This window comes from Pyrgilauda ruficollis, unplaced genomic scaffold (assembly GCF_017590135.1).
Source record: "Pyrgilauda ruficollis isolate IOZ18807 unplaced genomic scaffold, ASM1759013v1 scaffold22, whole genome shotgun sequence".
In the NCBI taxonomy this organism is placed as follows: domain Eukaryota; kingdom Metazoa; phylum Chordata; class Aves; order Passeriformes; family Passeridae; genus Pyrgilauda; species Pyrgilauda ruficollis.
Window position 1 is genome coordinate 8,413,374 of NW_024521428.1, and position 24,349 is coordinate 8,437,722.

A 24,349-nucleotide genomic window follows, 5' to 3' on the forward strand; every position below is an offset into this window, starting at 1 on the left:
TGGAAAGATGAAGAGCAGCTAAAACTATCAGATTCATATAATCTAGTGGCAGGGATAACCAGGGACAGAGATAGTTTTTTTATTTTTTTACCTCCTTGCACTTATGATTATGCACAGTTGTTTTTATGTTGTGACACTGGGCTACTGTTATTAATATCTATTTGTAATACTTATTTTGTATGACTGCTTAACAGCTTGTGATGCTTCTGGTGCAAAGACTTGAAAAAATTGTGTTTCTCAAAAATTACATCATGCTTTGGGAATGGCAGATCTTTGAAAACTGCCAATAATACAAGTATTATCTTTCATTGGTTTTCATCCAAATTATGACTAAACTTTTCTTTGACTATTTGCATCTTTCTCACCATGCATTCACTACTGAAGATGGGCCCATACTGCTGCTGGCATGACTTAAAAATGCAAACTGAAACAAACTGCACTGCCCCTGTCACCCCATCCCCCCGAAAAAAAAAAAATTAAAAATTCCACACCTTCACATTTTTCCCTGCTAGCAAAACTCTATCTGGAAGCAAAGACCTCACACTCTGTTTCTCACCACTATGTTACTGACCTAATACAGAGTTAACAGCCATGATTACTTATTGTCTTTCACAGAAGTAAATTTTAAACAAACACTTTTTCTAACAAAAAAAGTAAAGTAAATAAATAACACCAAAGGAGAAGGGAGATGATTTTTATCTCGGCAGCTTGAGCCAAGCAGTATTTCCTCCTCTTCACCCAACCAATTTTTCACTGTACCTGAGCACAGAACGCTGCTGTTTACTCCCTGCTGTAAACAGGCAAATTCTCTGCCAGCAAAAACTTTTTTTTTTTTTTAGTCACTGTGTATTTTATACTGCTGTTTCCTTTCTGGCTTTTTACACATGTCTGAGTACTAAAATCAAACACTGGTATTCATTCAGCTCCTTCTCCCTTTGACAAGCTTTGTGAGTAAACATAGAGCAGTAAACATAAATACTGATATGACACACACAAAACTTCATAAGATCACTTCTATTGCAGATGTTGGGGGAAAAAAAAAAAATCTTTTTGCCAGTTTTATATCTCTTAAGAGTAGCGGAGAATTATAGTGGCAAAATGAATCCTTTCAGAGCACTAATACATTTAGGCAGAGCTACAGAGGGAAGGTCTCTAAAAGGACCTTGGACATAAGCAGTCCCTGACAGCCCCTTTGAGTCACTCAGGCATTCTTTCCAAGATGGGGACAAGAGGAATGCTCTCCACCCCTGCCTGCCTCATATTTAAATTTAAAAATGAGCAAATTATGAAATCTGCTTTTACCTATGTCTTCAACCCCATCCCAGCACTTTATTTTCTCATGGTATTAAATGCTGTGTATTTGCTGATCCCTGTGGTGATCCTGCTTGTGGATTAAAATAGGGTCAAGGACAAATTCCACCTCAGGTAACATACTGCTTACTGTTCCAAGTCCATATTCTAAGTTTTTATGTAGCAGTATTGTGCACTATAAAATAACCATGCTTAGAGCTCCAACTGATTCTTTTTCAGCAATCCATGGAGAAAGACTGTATGTTCAGTTACTAAACACTAATAAACTTTGAAAGCAATATGGCAATAGGGAAAGAAAGAGTATAAAACATACATATGATACATACATGTCTAAACCTTTTCAAAATTCCCTAGAATGCTATTTCTGGAAATTATGATAGAGGCATAGCCAGACTTCCATTCGAGAAACAGATCTCATTGCTTTAAAATATGAAAACATGCAAAGAAAAATTGGCAGCTAGTATTACTGAGGGATTGTACAACATCTGTTTAATGAATCAGATAAGTGCAAAACATCAGAAAAACGCAGGCAACTATTATGTAACTTCTGTTTACAAGACTCAGTATGGACTTACACAATAACTGAGAGCCTTATTAACAATGATCTTAAGCACAGATCAGAAGCCACTGGCACAGGCAATCAGATGTTGAAGAAATCCTACTAAACTACAAAAATTGGTGCTTATGCTTTCCTTATAATTATGTTCTAAGTTGACACTGCTGTGCTCAGTGCACATCTAGAGAATGACAGCATTATAAATTATAGCATCCTTCGATTCAAGAAATCTGCTCCTTCAAGATTTCACAGGGAAGCTGTACCTGTGCAAGAGCCTTACACCTTAGACTACTTCTGTGAGGGCTTGTACAAAGGAAAAGATAATTTTAGTTCTGTGGTGCTCACAGTCAGGGCATGATCAAAAAAAAGGGTGGGGGGAAATAATGACATAATTTTTAATGCAGTTTAATTTCCTAAATGATGGTAAAGAAAGTAACAACAAAAACTTAAAGAAAATGAAGCATCAGAAAAACTGATTCATTTGAGTCCAGGATTCTTGGGAAAAAAAAAATCCAGGTTGGTCAATTCAAACAGCACAATGTTAACTTGTCCAAGTACAAACAAATGCATTCAGGAAGGAACCAGAAACTTGCCAATGTGAAGAGAATGGCAGCAGTGGCTCTGCAATGTAGCAATGCAGTCCTGCATTTTAAACTTATAGAAAGATACAGTCCTGCATTTTAAACTTATAGAAAGCAACAGATTGGGCACAGTCACCAGCATGATGTCAGAGGTAAAAGAGAAATTCAATCAATCCTTCTAACTTTTTACAAGGCAGACCTTATTGCTTTCTACAGCTACCTGAAAGGAGGTTGAAGTGAAGGGGTAGTCAGCCTCTTTTCCCAAATAACAAGTGACAGCACAAGGGGAAATGACTTCAAGTTGTGCCAGTGGAGGTTTAGACAGGATATTAGGAAAAATTTCTTCAGAGAAAGGGTTCTAAAGCATTGAAACAGGCTGTCCAGGAAAGTATTTTAAAGGTACAACCAGAAGTGCAGAGCATCAGTTATTAAATCTGGTACCTCCCCATAAGAGATCAGATGACTCTAATAATCCAGTCTAAACATTTCTGCAAAATGAGACCAAATCCCACAGAGGCCCAAACAGCAGAAACTGGCCAGCAAATTTTGTGTGGACACACTGGCTTTAAACAATTTTGATTATCCACAAACCTTATCCAAAACTTATTCTTTTCAGCAGCTGTTACTACATATGACTGCTCTACTATTTCTTTCTCCAAATCTGTCAACCATAAATGAATCAACTTCCAATAAAACTCATTCCACTTGCCTGTAATGCCACAAAGTCTGCAACTGCCTCAACAGTAACTTGAAGAGATTTAGCCAAAAAAGTTTTGCTTAGTTTATTATGGGACTGAAGCAGGTGGACCTAACCCAACATGGATTGGTAACAACTTTCTCCAGCCAGCAGCCTTGTCTAGGCTCTGGATTGGGCTTTTTTTTTTTTTTTAGCTTTGCTTTACAGAAAGCAAGCTTCAAGCCTGAAACTGCTAGAAAAATAGTCCCTTCTCCTCCAACAGTAGCTTAGAATTAGGCTGTTTCCCCATTCTCTATTTCACTTGATGAATGTATTCCTTGATTAGAATTAATCATTCTTGATGCATTGAATTGAAAGAAAAAAAAAGAGATAAACTCACAGAGAATAAAAAATACAAACCTCCACTTTAAAAACATCTCCTCATTAGCAAAATATTTATTGAAGCCAGGCATATCCCATGTTTCACCTTCATCCTCAAAAGCCTGGCAACACCTCTGCTCACTGGGAATCTACCACAGTGAAAGGAACTTCTCATTCTTAAAAATGCTAAGAGAGATCCAACTCCAGCAGAAAAATTAGGAATAAGTCCTTGTTAATTAAGCTAAAAGGCTGTATTTACACAGAGCAAAATAATTTGCCTTCTAGTTTTCTTTGTCTAACTTCAGATGGTGGAAATAATTTGCACACTGCTGCAAAACCAGAGCAAAACTCCAAATTCTTTAACACTTATTTAAATATTAAAAAAGTGAATTACAATTATTACATATATAGAAATATTTACTGGTGATGCACAAAATCTCCCTCTGCTTAGCTGTTGGCTGAAAATAGATGCTTGCTTTTCACCTTGTACAAAAGCATGCTACAGAACAGCTTCATCTCAGTAAACAGTATATCAAAATGTAATTACAAATATTAATTTCATATTACATTATGGCTCTGAAGGAAGCCCATTCAGCATACCATATGCCACCTACTGTTCCATCCTGTTGACCCCTTTTTTTCCATAGCTTCTAGGTATACAGATGTTCAGAAGAGGAGAGGTAACAAGTGGGGAAAGACAGAGAGAATAAATTAAAAACTCCCAGCTGGTGTGAGCACAGTCAGTTTCTCAGTGCTTGCAGCTGGTGAGCCAGAAACAGGTGCTGCTCATCAACCAAAATACAAGGAGTGCCCTTGCAAGGATGCCAAAAGCAGGAGATCAGCAGTAGCCTCTCTTTTTTTTTTTTTTTCCCCTTTCCATTTTGCACTCCCAGGGAACCAGCTTCAATAGTCCTGACTAGAGGGCATACAGTTTTTAGTGGCCTAGAAAATATCAATCCCTGCTCTCTGGTATCATGATTATATTACCACTTAGCTTTGTGCATTTTCAGTAAGTAATACTCTTGTGGCAAGTTACCCAAATGTTTTAATTTATTATAGCAGCACCCTGCCTTCAGAGCAACAGCAGTAAGGGATGGTCTGGCCCTAGGCTGTAAATTACCTCGAGCAGTTTCACATTATGATTAGCAGTCCCTGGTCTAAATTATCTAATTGTGCCTTTTGGCTTCAAACTACTCACCCAGGAACACAGAATTTTCCTTCCAGCTGGGACAAGAGCAGGGCACAACTGGAAAATCAGAGAAAGAAAGAGGGCAGAGGAATGTGATTAAAAGAGCAGCAACTAGGGGCATGGCTGCTAGAGGAAGAGTGAAGAACACAGGGAAGCAAACTGGAGGTAAATCATGCTTTGTGTCTGTCCCTATGAAATAATAATAGCAATAATAATAATAATAACCTCCAAAAACCTGGAGTTTGCTTTGAAACACTTAGAAGGGAAGGAAAGCACAGCTTGTTAATTATTGTACTCTGTTGATTCTCCCTTTTTTTTTTTTTTCACTATTTACGACCTGCTGGACCAGCTCCACCTTCGGCAAAGGCTGAGAGCTTGGCAGAGGAAGAGGCTGGACAGCGCCCCCCAAAGAGAGCACAGCTCTGCAGGGCAGAGCTCTCTGTTCCAGCTCAACTTCCCAGCCCTGTCCCATGGGAAGTGCAATGGAATCTGCCTCGGGAAGCTTTGCTGGCCACTCCCACCCAAGCCCCAGGGTCCCAGGGCTCGGTGGCAATTTATGGCAGACCCCCCCTTTTGCCAGAGATGGCTCAGCTCTGTTGAAAGAAGGAAAAAACCAAGTTGTCTCCAAAAAGATAGGCAAGAGTGGGAGTTTTTGGGGGAAGGGGTATTTTTGTTCTGTGGTTTTTTTTTTTTTTGTTTTTGTTTTTAGCAGAACAAAGCAATCCAACCAAAAAGAGAGGAAAAAAAATCCAAATAACTCCCCAATTTTTTACTTACTCCATGCTCATTCACTGCAGGAGCTTTGTTGTCACTTCCCTCTTCACCTCAGGCTTTCTGATCTTTTCTTCCAAGGAGGGGTTATCAAAATCACGCCTCATATAATCATATCAGAGTAATTGGCATGTGTCTGTCTTGATTAAAAAAGACAGTAGGCAAAGGCATTCACTTCATCCTGCCTGCTGCGAGGGAGGGCTTCCCTGCCTTGCCCTGGTAACACGTGTTGGGTAAGGAGGAATTGTTCTGGAGCAGATGTGGACATCCAGCTGCTGTGACTGCCGAGGCAAACAGAAGAGCCTGAGCAGCAGCCGAGGGAAAGCTCGTAAATCTCAGGTAGTGAGACAGTCGGCTACAGCACACTGTATGGAGAACCACCCTGTGGATGGAAGTGGAAGAGCCCTGCCTAATGCAGAATGAGCCGACCAGCTCCCTTGGGGTCAGAGAAAATCCTTTGTTGTACTGTCACTTTGGTGTGCTCACACCAATCCTGGCAGCCTGGCTAATCCCCTCTGATGTTATTATTGCTCCTCTCTTTGTGAGCTCTCTCCTGTGCCAGTATTAATACACATGTGGTTGCACAGTCTGGCTTGCCATGCATCTTCCCAGTCCCATGGGGATACTGGGCCCCTCTTTTTACTGGCTGTGTGTGCTTATACTGGTTTAAGAAGAGGGTATAAAGGTGTTATGCTGCAATACACTGAATAAGGGCTTTATTCAAAGAAAGGCACAAAACAGGAGAGAGGTTCTTAGTGTAGACATATTCTTGCTCAAAAGCCAAAATAAATATTAATAGAAAACACTATGGCAAGAAGGAGAAAGCAGAATTTACTATCTAGCCCTTGATAATTACAGTGGTATTCAAAGTGTCGTTGGTGGGTGTGGTGTGCAGAAATCAAGGAGAGCATTAGGGTCTTAAATAGTATCAGCATATAGCAGTAGTTACTGCAATATTTTCACTAAAAACTTCTGCCCAGAAAAGTAATTGGTAGCTGTGAAAAGGGGCAAAGAAATGAGGAATGAGGTTCAAGCTCCACTATTGAGAGTAGAATGCTTGCCTGTATTAGGGAGAACATATTAAAGGAAAGCTTCAGAAACATGAAGATAATTTTTTTTCTTTTGAGGGACTTGGAAAAACTGTGTGGAAATGTTACAATTCAGGAGGAGGCAGCAGAAAGTTCCTGGATTACAAACCAAGACTCAAGGGAAGGATTCAGTCTGCAAAGACTCAATGAAGAAAGTAGGGATTTGGGATCTGATCACACCATTTCCAGCTCTCACATCTGTGGGAATTCGCTCTGTCCTGCTAGAAAGGCTCCTCTATCTTGTGTCTCTGACCATCTGCCATAATCAGAAGCACAGTAAGGTGATGTGATGCTTTTAAAGCACTCTTTGTTACCAGCATCCTTAGTTTGGCCTCCAGAGAAAGAATGAAAAAGGGTGAAATAAATCAACTTATGTATCATCTCCTAGTTTTAACATTTTTTTCTTGGTTTCTCAACTTCTTTCATATAGATTGAGCATTTATTTTAAAAAAATACTTGCAAATTTGTGTTAAAAATAATTCATTAATTGTAGCAGTGACTAGTAAGAAATAAATGAACTGCCTAATAGTAGAAAGTCAACTCTGTAACTGGCTCATGTTTGAATTTTGCAAGTATCCCAATCTTCTGCTGAGATTAGTAAATTCCTTTATAACAAAAACTATCAAAAAAGTATGAAGGATGCTAAAGTGTCCAAGAACAAAACAGTGAAGCCCCAGTGACAAAATAATGCAAACTGAAATCCTGAAAAGCAGGACAAGCAAGAGTTTGTTCTTCATATATTACTAGTAATTTCCAATAATAACTTTAATTGCTTATTTTAGATAGGATAAAAATGCATATTTGTAAAACATGTGTGATGTCATGACACGTAGTGGAAATTATAAGGCAACATTGTGTCCCTTCAGTTTCATGGTACTGACAGATGCTGTGAGTTTTTAAATTTATAATCCTGATTTTGACATTTCCAGGTTCTACCCTTGATTACTGATATTTTGGTTTGCCCCTGCAATGTTATTTAACAGCACAGGCAGTCTTGTTTCAGATAGCGTTCAAGTGTAGACATCACTGATACCAACTTGCATGTCCAGGGACAAAACTATTAATTAAGCCTGACAAATCATCAGAATATCCTGTAATGGTGTCCACAGAGGCTTAGCTTGAAATACTGAAAACTGTGATCTTTTTGGTGATTAAGTGCTGAAGTCAAGCTGAAGCACTTGAACAATGTTTGTCTGGGAGAGTTCAAAACCAGCTTAAAAATATTGCTCTTATTCTAATGTAAAAACAAACAAGCAAGCAAACCATAAAAGATCAAATACTACAATACTACTTATAGAATTATTTCTTTTTTTTTTCTTGTTCTTCACAGATCTCTTTTCAGTAAAACAGACAAATATTTTATGTCCAATTTTCAAATGAAAGGAGATAATTATGTTTTTAACAGCTTGATTTTCATGCTCAAATATTGCTTTCTACTGTGTTTGAAAACATTTTCAGTATCCAAATTTAGATCTTAGAAGTTTTGTGAGATGCTCTTGAAGTCCTGTCTTGAACACTATCTACGTCATCTCAGGCTATGACCAGCATAAATCAATGAGATGAAAACCGTGTTGTTTTCAACAGAAACAGTCAGTCTTACCAAATTATTTGCAATGAAATAGTGCAATTAATCTTGTAGAAAAAAAAAGAAAAAAATGTGAGCAAGCCGACTAGTATTTGCTAGTTAATATGTTTCCAAGTATGTTATTTTCAAGGCAGTAATAATATTGTCATTGCCTGACTTCACTCCAGGAGTAGTGTCCTTTCTGCCCTGAAGGGTTGCTGCTCCCATGGCACTCTGGAGATCAGCAAGGGATGATCACTGTGCTTTCATGTGCTAGCACCAGTGTCCAGGACAAATCCTAGCTCAGACGTTTTCCAGTGCCTCCTGGTCCTAATGGATATACATATCCTACAGTGCTATGAAGTATTTCAGCAGAAGAAAAACTGGTTTGCTCATATTCACAGATATCAAACATGTACATTCCTAAAGGTGTTGAAAAATTGAGAGGACATAAAATCCCACGTACTAAACTGGTTTTAGAATGGAAGTGATATCCTGGAAAATGACTGAGAAAATTGAAAAATTCCATTCTGATTACAGTAATTTCAGCTAAAGAAAACAATTCATTTTGAATATGAAAAGATCTTTAAATCTCCAAGAGAGAACCAGTTAAACAGAATACACTCAAATGAGGAAAGAACCCAGACATTTCTAACAATGGAGGAAGTAGCAGCAATCAGAACATGTGAAAGTGATGGATTTAGCAAATGTCTTGAATTTTTCACAGTAAGACTAAGCACCTTTCTCATCAATAGCACTGATGGAGTATCTGGTTGAATTATAACATGTGAAATGCATGAAGTCACAGCATAAAATAAATTTTTGCTTTTAAGCTTCAGGGCTTTGTTTACCTGCAGATTTCCTGGTGACTGAATTGTGGGAAACAAGAGAGGAAAAAAAAACCAAAATAAGCCAAATGTTTACCAAGTAAGATGAATAAGATAAATTTGTCCTAGCACAGTAGTTAAAGAATAATTAAAAACAGTGAAGTAAAACAAATGGGCAAATTATGTTCTCAGATGTGTAGCTATTCTGTTGTACCAGTGTAAACGTGTCTATGTGAACAGATGTATTTACAGCCCTAAAAAGAAAAGTATTACCTGAAAGGCCATGTAATTAGGAGCAACTATTTTAACACAAAGAAGGAAAAAAAACCTGCAGCAAAAAAATTATTGGTATCTTTTTTTTTTTCAAAGCAAATTATTGCTTGTTTTCATAATTACTGTTTGCCATCTTTTGAAGGATCTTTTCTGAACATGCTACTTGTCATCAGGAAACACTTATGACTGAGGTCTGGGCAGCAGGGTAACTTGTGCAGTCCTGTGACCAAATCACTGAACTGGTTATCAGTGTGGCACTGCTGTGGCTATCAATGTCAAAAGGCCCTTGACAGTGCTGTTTAGGGAGCTGGAGGCAAAGGGAGCTTTGGAAAAGGACAGTCCTTCCTTTATTTCCTCTCCATGAGAAGAAGTTGACTCCAACCAGAGGAGTCCCACCCTTCTCAGAGAGATCAGACAGCCACTACCCAGCTTGTCATGTTTCCAAGCTCTATGCCTTGCCCAGGACAATCAGCTGTCATCATCACTGCTGCTGGAGTCACTAGCTACAAGGGAAGAAGAATGCCTCTCATAAGAAACATTTTTTTGAGGAACTGCAGGCAAGACTATTTTCTAATGATTTTGGAAGCAGTAGTCTGCAAAAATTTATTATAGGGTCACCTTATGCATTGCCAGAATAACAAAAGGAGAGATAAGGATAACAAAATGCATTGCTAGGATAACAAAAGGGAGATTAGGATAACAGAATTAAGGGAGACCTCAGTCCAGGAATCACTTAGAAATTCAGTGCAAAAACCCAAAAAATATACATTCAGAATCATTACTTGTACAGCTCTAATCTTGGCCTGCTTCAGTGCATTTGAACTATTCAGTCACTTGTTAGCAGCTGCTAGTTAAAACATGGTCTTCGGATCATCTCTCTTGATCCCTCCCTGAGAGTGTTCAGCTTAAAGCCACCTTTACTAAATACTGCGCCATTCACTGGAACAATTACTACTTTATAAAGACTCAATTTAGAGAAACATATGACCCAGGGGTCAACACCCCCAAAGGAAACACTCTTAACCTAAATACATTTTTGAGAAAGTATCAGGTTCTATCCTTTATAGGTCAACAAGTTTATTATCACCTTCCTTATCACACCAACAGAATGGGAACGTCCCACAGCATGGCTGCAGCCATGGCTTCCACACCACGTTGGACACAGAGAGCTGCTCTGGCACTGGAGTCAGTGTCCTGCGATGCTCCTCTATGGCTCTGCCAATATTCCTTATGACAGTGTCAAAGAGGGGCTCTGTGTCAGCTGAGAGAGGGTTGGCTTCAGAAGGGTCTTGTGAGAGCTCAAACAGCAATGGAGGCTCGTGGTGGGTCACTCCTTCCCCAAAGCATGGGCAAAATCCTCTGTCATAACAAGCCCCAGCTCCAGGAGGTCTGAAAATGGGAGTCATGAAATGAGCCTTCCAAACAGCTCCAGCTGGGAAAGAACGAATCACAGAAGGCTGGTTATAACAATGCCAGTTATCGCAAGGAAGAGTGAATGTTTTTCTAGAGTTCATTTCTGGATGCACTTCAGCTCTACACTTATTAGTTTATGCAGTAATTTCTCCTGGGGCTGTACAACACAGCCAATGCCAATATAAGTTCTTTGCTGCATTACACCCAAAGTACTTGGGAAGACGGAATCCCAGAAAAACAATGTGTTAGAACAATGTGCCCTCCCGTAGGCTGAACATAATTCTCTGGGAAGCAGCTGTGTACTCACTGTCCTTCTGGTGCCAGCGCGCGGCGTGTAGGTGAGCGCCGCAGTAATGGAACAGGAACTCGTGCTCCGAGTGCGCCACCGCCCCTCGCAGCAAAGGCAGCAGATCCCGGCCGTCCATCACCCTAGCAAGAAAAACACACCACAGGGCTGGGGTGAGCTGGACAGGACTGTGCTTCCTCTGCACACCTCTCCCTGGAAGTGGCAGCTCTGGACAAGAAAAAGGATTGCAGGAGATGGCAGGTAGGGGATGAATCTCAAAGGCAGAGAAGAGGTGACTGAACTCAGACAACGTTGTGTCTAAAAAAGCAACAGGACTGAAAAAGAAAACATCAAACTCTTAGAATGTGTTTCCAAGCTAGATTTTTCATTGTTTTGGGAAAGAAGGAGGAATAAATGCTTTTATTTGTACCTGTCTTGAGGCACTTCCCCTCCAGCCAAATGAACTACTGTAGGATAAATATCCATAAGGCTTGTAGGTTCATCAATAATTATGCCTGCAGGTAACACTCCTGGCCATCTAAATATGCCTGGGACACGGATTCCTCCTTCCCAGCCTCCCATAGCTTTTCCACCTTTCATTAAAAAAAAAAAAAAAAAAAAAAAAGTTTGATTTAAAATAAAGAGAATTTTTGCACAAATTTTATTGTATTATCATGTTACCTTGGTGAGCCTTCTTTACTCGTTTGTTTTTGCTGCTAAGCTCCTACTGAGCATTAGTGAAAGTGTGTTCAGTAGACCAGACCCCAACAATCTGAGAATTGATGCTTACAAAGGACACCTGCCCAGGTTAGAATTTAATACATTGTTACATGCCTAATTAGAACGAGACATATTTGCTTCTTTGTAATAAACCAGTGTTACTCCTTGAGTGTATAATCTTAAGCCTTAGAGGTGTCCTAAGTTCTTTACTAGTTGTTGCTGGGTTTTCACTGTCCCTGACAGCTCTTACCTTTGTATATTCCATTCCAGCCACCCAACTGCTTTTCACCTTCTTGTCTTTCCAGCCATCCACCATGATCCGAGGCAAAGTAAACTAGTGTAGTTTCTTTCAAGCCTTCCTTGTCAATAGCATCTAGAACCTGGCCTGTAAATGCAAAATATGTGTATATTAAAAAGCAAAAATATCTCTCATACTACATAAATTTTAACCTCTGACTTGTAAACATTTACCAGTGTAATTTCTTACCTAGGTAAGGCTGCTCATTGTTTAATATATTTTAAGGTTGATATTTGTAGTTATGATTTCATTGTCTGTAAAAGCACAGAAAATTTGTGATGTGTTGTAACCACTTAATTATTGGTATTTTAACAAGGAGTGCAAGAACCACAGTCACAGACAAGAAGCCTGTATTGTCAAGGGCAAAAACTACCATGTACTGTAAAAATATGGAAAGAAATTATGATCTAAAAGTTAGTGCCTGCATCAGTGGTGGCCATCATGAAAAATATGGAAAAAACATAAAATTACCCTTATTTTATATTGTCTAGACCACAGTTAGGATTTGCATTACATTACTGCATGGGTATAATATGCATTAATAACAAAGTGCCTTTAAATTTGAAAGTAATTCTTGAGCTGTTTTTGACATCCTTAATTATATTTGCAGTATGTAAATGTTTGACAGGCTTGAAACCAAATTCTTCCTGTATGTGTATCTCACTTTTCTCTCTTTTGCAAATGTGAATACTTTTTGTCCATCATGACTGAATGATAACTAATTCTCATTCCCCTCCAGAAAAACAGCCTGAAAAATAACACGAATCTTATTGTGAGAGGCATACCAGATAACACTGATGGACATCTCTGGATTTGTGATCATGGCCGAAAAATATCCAGTATTCTGCTTAGTGCAGCCGTCACAAATAAATAACCTGCTGTTATTCATCTGAAATTAATTTGCTTATTGATTTTATCACCTTCTGAGGCTGAAATGACCTGGTCTTTACTAATCATAGAAAATGAAACAGTTATCACATATTTGCTATGAGAAACAGGAGAGCTCCTTGACAGGAGCTAAGGGAACATGGTTAAAAGTGGTAAAAACTTGACCAAAAAAACAAAAAAAAAAAAGAGCAAACATTTGGCCCAAGACTGGAGAAAGTAGAAAACCAACACTGTAAATCATCAGTGCTCACACAAGATTGACAGATATTCATGAAATGCTTATGATTTTTTTTTTGTACATACTTTTAATCATCTTCCTTGTTCTTTTAATAAAATCTGTTTATTTAAACCTAGATATTTGATAGTTGGAGACATTGTTAGATACTATATTGACTTACCCACCATCCAGTCCATCTCCTCTACATTATCTCCATATAAACCATGTCTGCTCCTCCCAAGAAACTTCTCTGTGGTGAGGAGAGGGGTGTGAGAATGCAAAAAGGAAAGAAAGAGGAGAAATGGCTTGTGCTTATTTCTACAAAACAAAAATCAACATTGTGTTATTAGGGAGGAAGGTTCTCAATGCAGATCAGCTGTAGTGAAAAATGGTGTTATTTTTGTATAGATATTTCAACAATCCCTTCAGAAACACCTAACTTTGTAAGATTATATAAGCCAGTGATTAGGATCCCATAGAATAATTCTGGGTCTATATAAAATATCATATTCTACACTGAATCATAGATAGAAAATATCCAGATTAAAGATCCACTTTCTGCTATTGCAAAGCACCACTGTGCTACTGAAGGCAGCAGGTTCATCCCCTGCCAGCTGATGCCCACTTATCAGTCCATATGATAAGGTTACATCACAGTTCTGCTTCTCCTTCCCTGGCCCACACACACATTTCTGACATCACCTGCTATTCCTTAAAGCTGCAATGCTGCTCTCATTGATAGGTGTATATATTTCTTAAATATAGCCTGGAAATATTCAATACAACCTATGGAAGCTGGGTAGTATTATCAGCTTTACTGAAGCTAGGAATAAGGGGCATCCTTAAGCATCAGCTATTTTTTCTTTTTAATTACATTATATACCTATTCATATTATTTAAAATTAATAAAAATAACAGTACTTATAATCCTACATAATACTGCAAAAATTATAAAAACTTATGAAGATATGAAAGAGGAAAGTGCTGTTTCCAAGTTGCAAAATGTACAAGAACCAGAAAACTTGTGGTCAAAGGAAGTCCACTTCACCTTTCAATAAATGAAATGGACTCTCTCAAGATAAGGGACGTAGTTCTGTCTGTCACCATTGGCTGCTCAGTAATTCCATGGTTTCTCATCATAATGCAGTTCCAGTACCGTACAAATCCATAACTTGAGAACCAGGATATGAAGAACAGGAGACTGAACCCAGCAAGGCAGGTCAGTGTTCTCCAGTGGACTGAAATCAAGCCAGTCAGTCTCCCAAGGAAAGCAGTGAGTGTAATGAGGCCAATCATTTGAGTGGAAAGCCAGAGTTTCCTCCTGAAGGCTCTGTCCATCTCTGGTGTTTCTGTTGGCTGACAGTCACTTATTAGTGTGAAAGGCATCCCATAGAAATAGTCAAATCCATGCTTTAAAGGGTGATGGCAGTGGTCATTGCGGGATTCACAGTTAACACCTTGATGCCACTTCCCTGAAAATAGAAGTTATTAAAATATAAAAAGATAATATTTTAAAAAATGGACTTTTCCTTAACAAAAGATTTCTCAAAAAGTGGTTGGTTGTTTTCTGCTTGTGATAACTGCTTCTGCCTTCTACACAGAAATATACCAAGTATGTAGTTATATAACGGGATTGACTAAATTAAACCTCAACAATTTATAAATTTTCAACACATTTTTTGGTGCTCTGTATATATATTCATGGCCTGTAGCTTTGATCAAACATACAAAAAAAAAAAAAAAACATATAAAGGCAACTAGAAATAGAAATTGAGAAAAATTCTGAATTGAGCAAAAATATATGGCCTTCCTGGAGACCTGTCAAGTATCAATTAGGAGGAAGCTGTCCTTTGTTAAGCATAGGGGGAAATAACCTTCTTTTGTTGTCCCTTTACCTTCAAAGTGCTATGCAGACTTGTTCCTGGGAGGTTTTGAAGTGCTTGGTGTCAGGACTATGGCAACATTCTGTGTTGGTGCCAGATTGGTAAGGGGAGACATGGATAGAGTAGTTAAACTAGCAGCTCATCTAACTGTTTGCCAGACAAACCACTGGATCCAGAAAAACTTGAGCTCAGGAGATCAGGATTTCTCATGAAGCTGTACATTTGTAAGCAACATTGATGATCGTTATATCTCCATATACTGCCTGACAATAAAAGACTTTATTTTATAAATATTTTTGCCATTTATTTGGATTTAATAAAAATTTTAAAAGTTAAAGCCTTCTTCTTTTAAATACTGAAGTCTTCATTTATCAGAAGGAACATCTCTTGACCTTTTGCAACACAATTTGTTCTTCATTATGATCATACCAACTGCTTTCATGAAATGCTCATTAAAACCATGCTTTTATTGAAACAGCCTGGTTAGGCACTTATGTGGTGACATAGTAAATTGACTCGTTTGGTTCAAACACTGAGGTTTCAGAATGTCTGAATTGAGTGAACGAAATCTACCACTCATCAGATGTTTAATGGCATTTTTTGCAGATCTTGGATGTCAGAGCATAATGGACATTAAGAACTTGAGAACTAATTTGAAACTAATTCCTATTGTAGAGAGAGGAACTGTGCACTTCCAGTATGATGTTATCCTCAAGAAATGGTTCAGTATGTTATAAGTAGGTATAATAGCAGCCAACCCTGAGTGGGTTTCAATAGAATTGCAGTGCATTACAATAGGAGCAGAAAAAACTGCTCCAGAGGGGAAAAATTGCTGTTTCTCAGCTGTAAATATAAAGAAAGAATGGAAGTTCTAGTGTAGGTGGATGAATTGCTTTCAGCTAAAATCTCTACTCAGTTTACCTCCTGACATATTTAGAGCCAGCTGTAGAATGAAACAGGTTTGTAATCAATACATAAATGCATTGGTCATAAATACAGGTGCAGCTAAGTATTCTTGGAATTCAGATGCACTCCAACACCTAAATATCCAGCTGAGGTCGATAAAGGTTTCTGACATGCTAGAAAAGAATCAAATCACCAAAAGCTAAACTAAATGTATAATTAAGATAAATTAATCTCTGAGGGCATTACTTATACAGCATTGGTTTTCTGACTACAAAGACCCTTCAAAACATTTCTCAACAAAAAATCTCATTATCACCTCAGGCTGCAGGTTATTAATAGGATTTAACATTGCAATTAAACTGGTTGTGCTCAGGGCAAAACAATCACAAACAATTCAGGTGAGACTACTTAGTGCTCATTCAGCTGTGGTGACATGGGTAGATGTTAAGATTTTTTGCTTCATGACTTGAATGTAAAATTCTTGTGGTATTCTGTGTGTCACCTATCACTGGTTCTTTGCATCATCCCCCATGGTGTAATTAATCAGGATCTGTCAATCTGGTTAATCTAAGTGATGCTTTGGCACCTGTGGTGTGATTTTAGCTGAGATGCCCACAGGGAAAATGCCTCTCTGTTTTGCTTCTGGGAGGCAAGCAGCATGACTCCTCTGCAGGGCAATTCCCTGGGGAGAGTGGAGACAAATCTGATTGTTTTGCTAGTGGTAACATGCTGGAACCAAGAGGAAGCATGCACAGTCTGTTTTACAAGCTGATTTAAAGAACTAAAATAATATCACTATAAAACTAACAGGAGATGGAACTTCAGTAATGTAGAATTTGAATTGCTTGGAAGGTTTCTTTTAGTTTTGTCTGGTATGGTTTAGACTTATTCTGTTAAATGAATACAAATCTATTTCTGGAGGAAGTTTTATTAATAAATTCAGTTGGTTTGTGCAGCTAATATTTTTATGTGCCAGATATAGATTTTGTATTTTGACATTTTACATGCTCAGATGAGGTAGGGCAAATAGCTGAAAAATCAGACAGGAATGTTTGTGCTTTATCAAACTGTGAAACTGTGTGATACATCTAAGATAAATAATCATTTGGAACAAGATCATGACCAAAAGCTACAACTGTACTAAAAAAATAGTGCTATAAAATATGAAGTAAAATGAAATTCACATTGATGCTAAAGGAGGCAGTGGTTTTGGGCTGTACTGAGATCTTGGTGAACTACAGTGGCATGCTGTGACTGAAGAAAAAAATAATTGCTTTGTTTCTCTTTCTGAAAGGCCCAATCTTGTGACACTATTAACTGTCTCTAATGTTTTAAGTAGCAGCTGTTCCCTTCTGTGTGAATTTGCTCTGAACTGTGTAAAACATCATCGTGCATATTTAAATGACACCCATTTTACTTTTTAAAAATGAAATAATATTGGAATAAGTATTTTATACCTGGCATAATAATATTCATGAATTAATAACATTTTCTGTTATGTATTTTAACAACCAGAGCTGTGCTTGAAAGTGGGTCAATGGTAAAAATTGCCCTCTTTATCCTATGCTTGTTCTTTTAAGAGAGGTACTTTTTGGTCAGAGTTTCTATTTACATAATACTCCTAATCAGAAAATAAAAATCTTACAACTGAAGTATGAGCACTTACTAACTAAAACAAATGGTTTGAGTGAGATGTGCAGGTGAAACACATGCAAGAACATCTTTAGGAGAGGAGTGCCCCCATACCTATCAATCCTGTGCTGTAGCCTTGGTGCTGCAGTATTTTGGCAAAAGTGGTTTCATTTGGAGGAAGCCCTCCTGAGCCGGCATTCCAAAAAATAACACGGTAATCGTTTATAGCATCCATCCCTGAAAATGCAATAAGAAACAATCTGAGTCAGTATAAAGGGTTGAGTACTTTTATCCAACATACTTTTTTTGTTTCCTGGTTGCATTGAAATGGTAGTGTTTAACATTTGTTGTAATGCTGTTTGTATGAGAAAATGAATCTAAGATCCTAGACAAGATGAAGAAAGAGTTAAGACCCACCATAGTTACTATCCTTTCATCTTTGTGTCTCATGTTGAAACTTTTTTTTTCTTTAATTTCATTTCATTTGGAATGACACTTGTACAGGAGATTTTATATGTCACAGTGGCACCTAGTCTGTATGAAATGCCCTTCCTTAGTGTGAATGTGAGGGCAGGGAGGAGCGCAAGGAGACTTCAGCCCCCTGTCAGTCTCAGACTCCAGCTCACTGAGGGCTGCCAGGTCACTCAGGGTTTCCTTGCACAGCGGCATGGCTGGCATCTGATCTCTGAGCCCCACAGAGTAGCTATCTTCTCTTCACCTGCAGGTTTACACCCCACCATTTAGTATTTTATCCTGGCATAACCCCATCATACAGCGCCATGTAAAGTTCAATCTGTCATTGTAGCACTGAACATCTCTGGCCCTGTTGTTACAGTGGGAAAGGGTCTGTACAAGCCCTTTCAAACTACTAGTGTTTTCAAACTACCAGTCTCAGCGGGAGCTGTCATGATAAAAGTAGGATGACATGTCAGCTTCAAAATGCCTCAGGAATGAAGGCTCCAAAGATAATTTGCAATAGAACAAGCATTTGAGGGTTGCTATTAGAAACATGTAGAGCTATTTGTTTTTCATATCTCTTCATCTCAGGGATGCAGTTTGACAGGATTGTGTTTTTTCTTCAAAAACACAATTGGGAAAAAATAATATTGCTGTCAAACTGTTATTTCCTAGGACAGATTAATTTTGACAGATACGTAAAGAAGCTTTCCCATGAATGACTCCTTCTGCACCTTGACTGGAGGGAATGGACACACATCTGCACAGGTCTGCTCTGCTCCCTGCAGGGCTGAGCTGCTGCTGACATCTGATGAGGAGTCACCTATGATGGAAATTAATTTAACTAGTGATTTGTAAGTGTGTTGTTACTATTCTTCCTGTTTTGTGTAATGACTTTTTTGAATGTGACAGTTTGCTCTAACTCCATTCTGGCTGCAATCTGTACAACAGAGCATCAAAAGGTAACCAAAATTGTGCTTTGGGGGAGACCAAGATGCTCTGCAGAGCTGGTTCTTCTCTGCTCTGCTTCCTCCCAGACAAGTTCACAAATAGCCTCCAAATGCAGAAGCCACCTCAAAGTGTGCCTGACACCTCGTGTGTCTCAGTGAGGATGGAGTGTCTGTGACACCCCTATCTGCACACCCTCATTTCTTCTGTGCCCATTGTATGACACTGCTCTCTCCAGCAGAAGAGCAATGTTTGAAGGGTGTGTGGCTTTGCAAGGCAAACCTGATCGGAGGGGATATCTGCCAGTGAGGAAAGCTGCTCTGCTGGGCGTGCAGAGCGGGGCTGCAGCGATGTGCTGGGTCAGCTTCACTCCTTCCTCTGCCAGGCGATCGATGTTGGGGGTCCTAAAAAAGCAACCAATGCCACCAGATATCACCTAGAGAGTCTTTCAAGGGAATAAGAAATTATATACTTATCTTTATTTTCAGAAGTTTGTTCTGCTTGAAGATGGCCAGGAAATATTTTTGTAATTTATTTAAATCCGCTAGATGAGGTTGCTCAGAGCCCCATCCAACCTGGCTTTGAACCCTTCTGAGTACGGGGTATCCACAGCTTCTCCATGTTCCAGTTGTCTCACCACCATCACAGCAAAGACCTTTCATTCCCCCAGAGCTGCCTTTCCTACACTGGCTCCCAAAGAGCTGTGTGTACAATATCCCCCTCTTTCAATTCAAGGTGTGCCTACTTCTATTTTAAATTACATTGAGCTTCAGCTTTACAATTTTGTTTTTGCAGTTATCAGTTTAATGGTGTTCATAAGAAGGCAAATCCTTCAGTAGGATTTTGAAAGATCCTGGACGTTTTGTTGCTTTGTACTCATACTGTTATGGATTCCTCCCTCAAAGACACACTGCCAGGAAACAACATCTGCAACATTTCTTATTCTCTACAGCCTTTCACCAGAGGCGCAGTCCAGGGTAACTTGGCAAACAAAAAAAAGTAGTTCCACCCTTCACACAATTGCCATCTCAGTTAGCTGATAAACATTCCTCCTCAAAGGAGCACTAGGTGCTCCCAAGCTGCTTCCCAAAGTGTTTCCAAATCCTGCCATTCTTTGCACTGCAGAGAAAGAGTGGCTAAGAGAGCCCAGGTACTTGTCCCCCTGTTAGTACACCCTGAATGTAAAAAAGAAGATTCATGCATTGGGGATGATGCTGTGGAGGCCTGGCTTTGCAGAGCCCTATCAGCTACCTATGGTCACCAGCTGCCTGTTAGGAACTTGCTGATTTGAAGCCTTTCAGGGTAAGATTCCAAGAACTTTGCTGGATGAGGGGAGGGATCGTAGCAAATTTCATTTTGTTCAAACATGTTACAAGCCAGCAGGCAATACTGTGGCACAATTTTCAAAGAGAAGGCAAATTCTATGTCTTTGAGGCTGAAAAGAGAAATATTTCCTAGTAACTTTGCTCATTGCAGTCATTTAACTGTATTTTGAGGTGAGACTGGGAAAGAATGGTAACATAGAATTAAAATGAGGTAATGAGGCCTGTGTGTTAGAAGAGGGGACAATGTTTCTACCTTTGGGTACAGCTGTTTCTTAAGTGTTAGACAATTAAGGGATACACAAGAATGATTATCATATTCCCATAGTAAAACAGTGCCACACAGCAGAGCTGGTTCTGGGAATGCCCTCCAGGCTGTGAGATAATGCTGGGCAGAGAGTTTCAGGTTTACATTAAATATCACACCAGCTCTGTTCACCCTTAGGGTCAGTTTCCTTACCTGATAGTATCATTCCCATAGCAACCTACATCCCCAATGCCGAGATCATCAGCCAGCAACAGAACAAAGTTTGGCTGTGTGATGGTGGAAGGCTGTGTGAATGGTGCTTGCAGAAGCAGACCAAAAATCAGGGGTGTAACCAGGGGTGACCTGAAACACAGAAGAGTAAAAGAAGCCAGTGACCTGGCCATTCATCACTCCCCCTGCACGTGGCCAGAGACCCTCCTTTGTGAGCTTGGCTGCAGACCAGACCGCTCTGTGCAGACACAGAGAGTGTGCTAAGTGTTTATCATTTGCCCAAACTGATGTAATGAAGGGGAAAATGTCAGTACCACAACTTAAAAAAAAAATCTCCTTTCCTGATTGTTTCCAAGTTTCCTGTGAGCAGTCTCACATGGGAAGTTACATGCAGCAGATGGCATACAAGTGATTATGGCTTTGGATGTTTATAAAGGGTTGTTCTGGGAAGCTGAGAATGGGATCAACTTCCTCTGACATGGTTTTTGCCTGGACTGGGATCTTTGGGTTGTGAAAAAATTAATAACAAGAAAAACAAACAAAAATCACACTGTGAGATAAACAATGCTACTCTTTTATAGCACAGTATTACGTCATTATTAAGCTTCACTCACTTTAGATCTAAGTATGATACAACAGTAACTCATAGTATTTTCTTACCAATGAGATGTTAGTTGCCAAATCATTTCTGCATTTGGAGTGTTCAGATCCTGCAAAACCAAGAGTACTCTGTCATAGTTACATCTTCCTAGTAGCAACTGCAATAAAAATAGATTAAGAACTTACTCAAAGCCTGTTAACAGTCTGTTTTATTTACTCCAGTGCACCTCAGATCAGACCCTAAATGAAGAAGAGTAAAGGCATTAATATTATTTTTATTGCTAGCCCTTCCACTATTAGAGGGATTTTTCTTTTTGAGTAAAGAAGTTTATCTCAAAATAGTGAAATAATTCCATTTTCTTACATGAATCATCTATATAAAAAATATTTAATGTTCAGAAAGGAAAAAATAGTGATTTAAAATCCAGTCTTCAATATAATTTACATTTCTATAACCATAGACAGTAGCAACATTGTGCTTTTTCACATAATGTGGTAAGTTTCTTTTCAGGCTTGTAAGAGGAATTTTTAGTTGTAGAAATTCTACTCATCTTTTTCCAACAATTATAATTTCTTGGAAGAATTCATGATCTCTTGTTACTTAACTCTGAGAGTGAAGAGGTTTCTCTGGGGCTTTTCTTTCACTGTCAGGACAGTGAGATAAACTATTTGAAGACTTTGAAGTAGGGGCTGAGTGAGCTTCGTTCTAAAGTTTTAAAATAGACTTCTTTGAAATATATCCCACTCTGGGCTCAACTGTCCCAAGCACCTCAATTTTATGAATTATGTTTGTTTCATATTTATTTTTGTTTTCCAGAAATGATGTATTAAGCAGTTTGTTAAAATAGACTTCTTTGAAATATATCCCACTCCGGGCTCAACTGTCCCAAGCACCTCAATTTTATGAATTATGTTTGTTTCAGAAATGATGTATTAAGCAGTTTAGTTAATATTCATCATTAATATTCATAATTAATACTAATAATTCTTTTATCCATCAACACTACAAGCTTCAGTGGGAAAAAATAAATTTCTGTGCTTAGAAAACTGGCATCCAAACATTTGCTTACAAGCATGAGAGCTGAGGCAGCATTGCTACCTAGAGACAGTCAGTTTCCTGCATGTGAGTTTGTGCCTTTGCTGCATCCTAAGTAGTTATAGGAAAAGTACAGGAGAACACTTCAGCCATCTTTAACATTTATATCCTGCAAAACTCCAAAACAGTTGAAGTAATAAAGGAGTTGGAGATAATCAGATTTAATGGTGCAGTTGGTTGTCACACGGTAGAGAGACACTGATTTAAAGCACAGCTGGAGCTCGAGGTTGAACCTCCCCAGAAGCTGCCTGTAAAATAGCAGGCAATATACAGAAAACAGCTATTGGTTTATTATACTGACTGGTATTATCCCTGTCAAGCTATTTCCTCAGTGAAAGGTGATGGGAGCCCAGACAGAGAAATCACAAGCAAACATTTCCCTCTGCTACCCAAACTGAATTTGGCTTAAAGCAAAACTACTTCCTCCCTCTCCCATTGTTAATCCCTCCCCCAAAGTAATTTAGTTTTTGTCCCTTTCTTCATCTATTTTAATAATCCTGGGAGGGAATATCTTGCATATCTTTCATAACTTATCAATTGTTTTCCTGTATTGATTCAAAGTTTATAATCAGTCTTTACCTTTCTAACAAAATACTTACAAGATACTAAAATCTCATAAGAAGAAATATTCATTGTTTTTGACATACTCGTATACACTTTCCTTGAAAACAGTGTGTATTTGTAACATCCACCTTGGCAACACTCAGTGAAAAGTCACACAGTTAATACCACTCAATTCAGTACTGTTCAGTCTGTGAAAATTTCTTTTAAAAACTCCTATTTTGTAGACTTGATACTGATAAAAGCAAAGGCTTATAAACATAGCCTGCGGCTCTCTTTGTATATAGCCTTGTATGAGAAAAATGTTGTTCTAAAGGGAAAAGTATTTTAAAAACTTCTTTGAGATATTTTTATCTACAGAACGAAAAAAAAAAATTCCAAATAGCCATTAACATTTTCCTGTGTATTTCCCAACATAGTAAGGGAGGAATACAGTACCTGGTCAAGTTGTGTTCAAAGCAGGCAGCTGATAGACTGGTGACTTAAAATGATTCCAAATTTTCCAGCACGAAGACTGCTGCTACTGCGCAGCGTTTCTGAAGGCAGTCCCGAAATGTGCCCTAGCTGCACGTCCCACAGCTCACCACAGGAAAAGCATGTTGTGCCAGAGCTTCCAAGCAGCTGCATGTTCTGGCTTCTCATGGAGTCTCAAGCTGCACTTCCCCCTGCTGTTTGCCCAACTCTGACATTCACACAGGGCGTGAGGGTCTGCCTGGGGAGCGCCACAGACACAGCTAAAATGCTTTCTGCCTAACCACCAGTCTCTCAAGGGATGGGAATGATCTCCTTCAAGGCTGAGACACTCCTGTGAAAGGTACTGTAAATAATAGTTCCCAAAAAGCATTTCCTCACTTCCACCAAGGAAAAGAGAAAATCGCTGTACTTATGGAGCAGCAGTTATTTGTTGTAGAAATAGAAATTGAGCTAATTTCTTCACTTATGGCCACCCTGAGTGCACGCTGCAGTGAGGTGGTTGTCTCTGCACATGCTGGGACAAATAGTTCTAGGGTGGGGAGGAAATGCTGGTAAGAGGTTTGAATTTTCTTTTTCAGAAAATGAGTCATTCAGCTTCACTTCTAAGTGCTGCCTGTTTCCTAGCCATCGCTCAAAGGGACAAATTAAGTTTATATGCTAGCTAATGCTTACTTTCTTGATTATTTCTTATGTGTTTTGGAACAGCATGAGGCACTACCCAACAGCAATCTTGCTTTACTGACAGTTTCCTGCATTTTTGTATCTTATGAGAGAAAGGAGATGTTGTGGTGAGTTGGTATAAATTGCAGTGCTCAGGTTGGATTGTTAGTGGAGCACCTCTGAGGCAAGTCAGAGCACCACAGGTGATCCTTTCCCTGTTCCCTCCCACCACAGTGTTACCATGCTGGAGTGGCTACAGCCAACATGCACAGAAGGAGTGATGTATCTGGTTTT

General features: G+C 38.9%; 1 protein-coding gene across 4 annotated transcripts; it reads right to left on the minus strand.

The window, feature by feature from the left end:
- Positions 1-9,246: 9,246 nt before the first annotated feature.
- Positions 9,247-23,888, minus strand: LOC121354157 (arylsulfatase D-like). 4 transcript variants are annotated; one of them, XM_041468562.1, is made up of 12 exons: positions 23,360-23,884; positions 21,451-21,504; positions 21,325-21,374; positions 20,647-20,796; positions 19,147-19,268; positions 17,575-17,697; positions 14,088-14,511; positions 13,221-13,357; positions 11,887-12,021; positions 11,347-11,509; positions 10,938-11,059; positions 9,247-10,649 (listed from the first exon to the last, which is right to left on the minus strand). In XM_041468562.1, the coding sequence occupies exons 3-12, from the start codon at positions 21,348-21,350 to the stop codon at positions 10,279-10,281; spliced, it is 1,773 nt and encodes a 590-aa protein (XP_041324496.1). In that variant the 5' UTR covers positions 21,351-21,374; positions 21,451-21,504; positions 23,360-23,884; the 3' UTR covers positions 9,247-10,278. The 4 variants fall into 4 exon arrangements, with proteins under 4 accessions (XP_041324496.1, XP_041324498.1, XP_041324497.1 ...); XM_041468565.1 differs by having other exon boundaries at positions 10,412-10,606; positions 23,360-23,888; XM_041468564.1 differs by lacking the exon at positions 21,451-21,504.
- Positions 23,889-24,349: the final 461 nt, after the last annotated feature.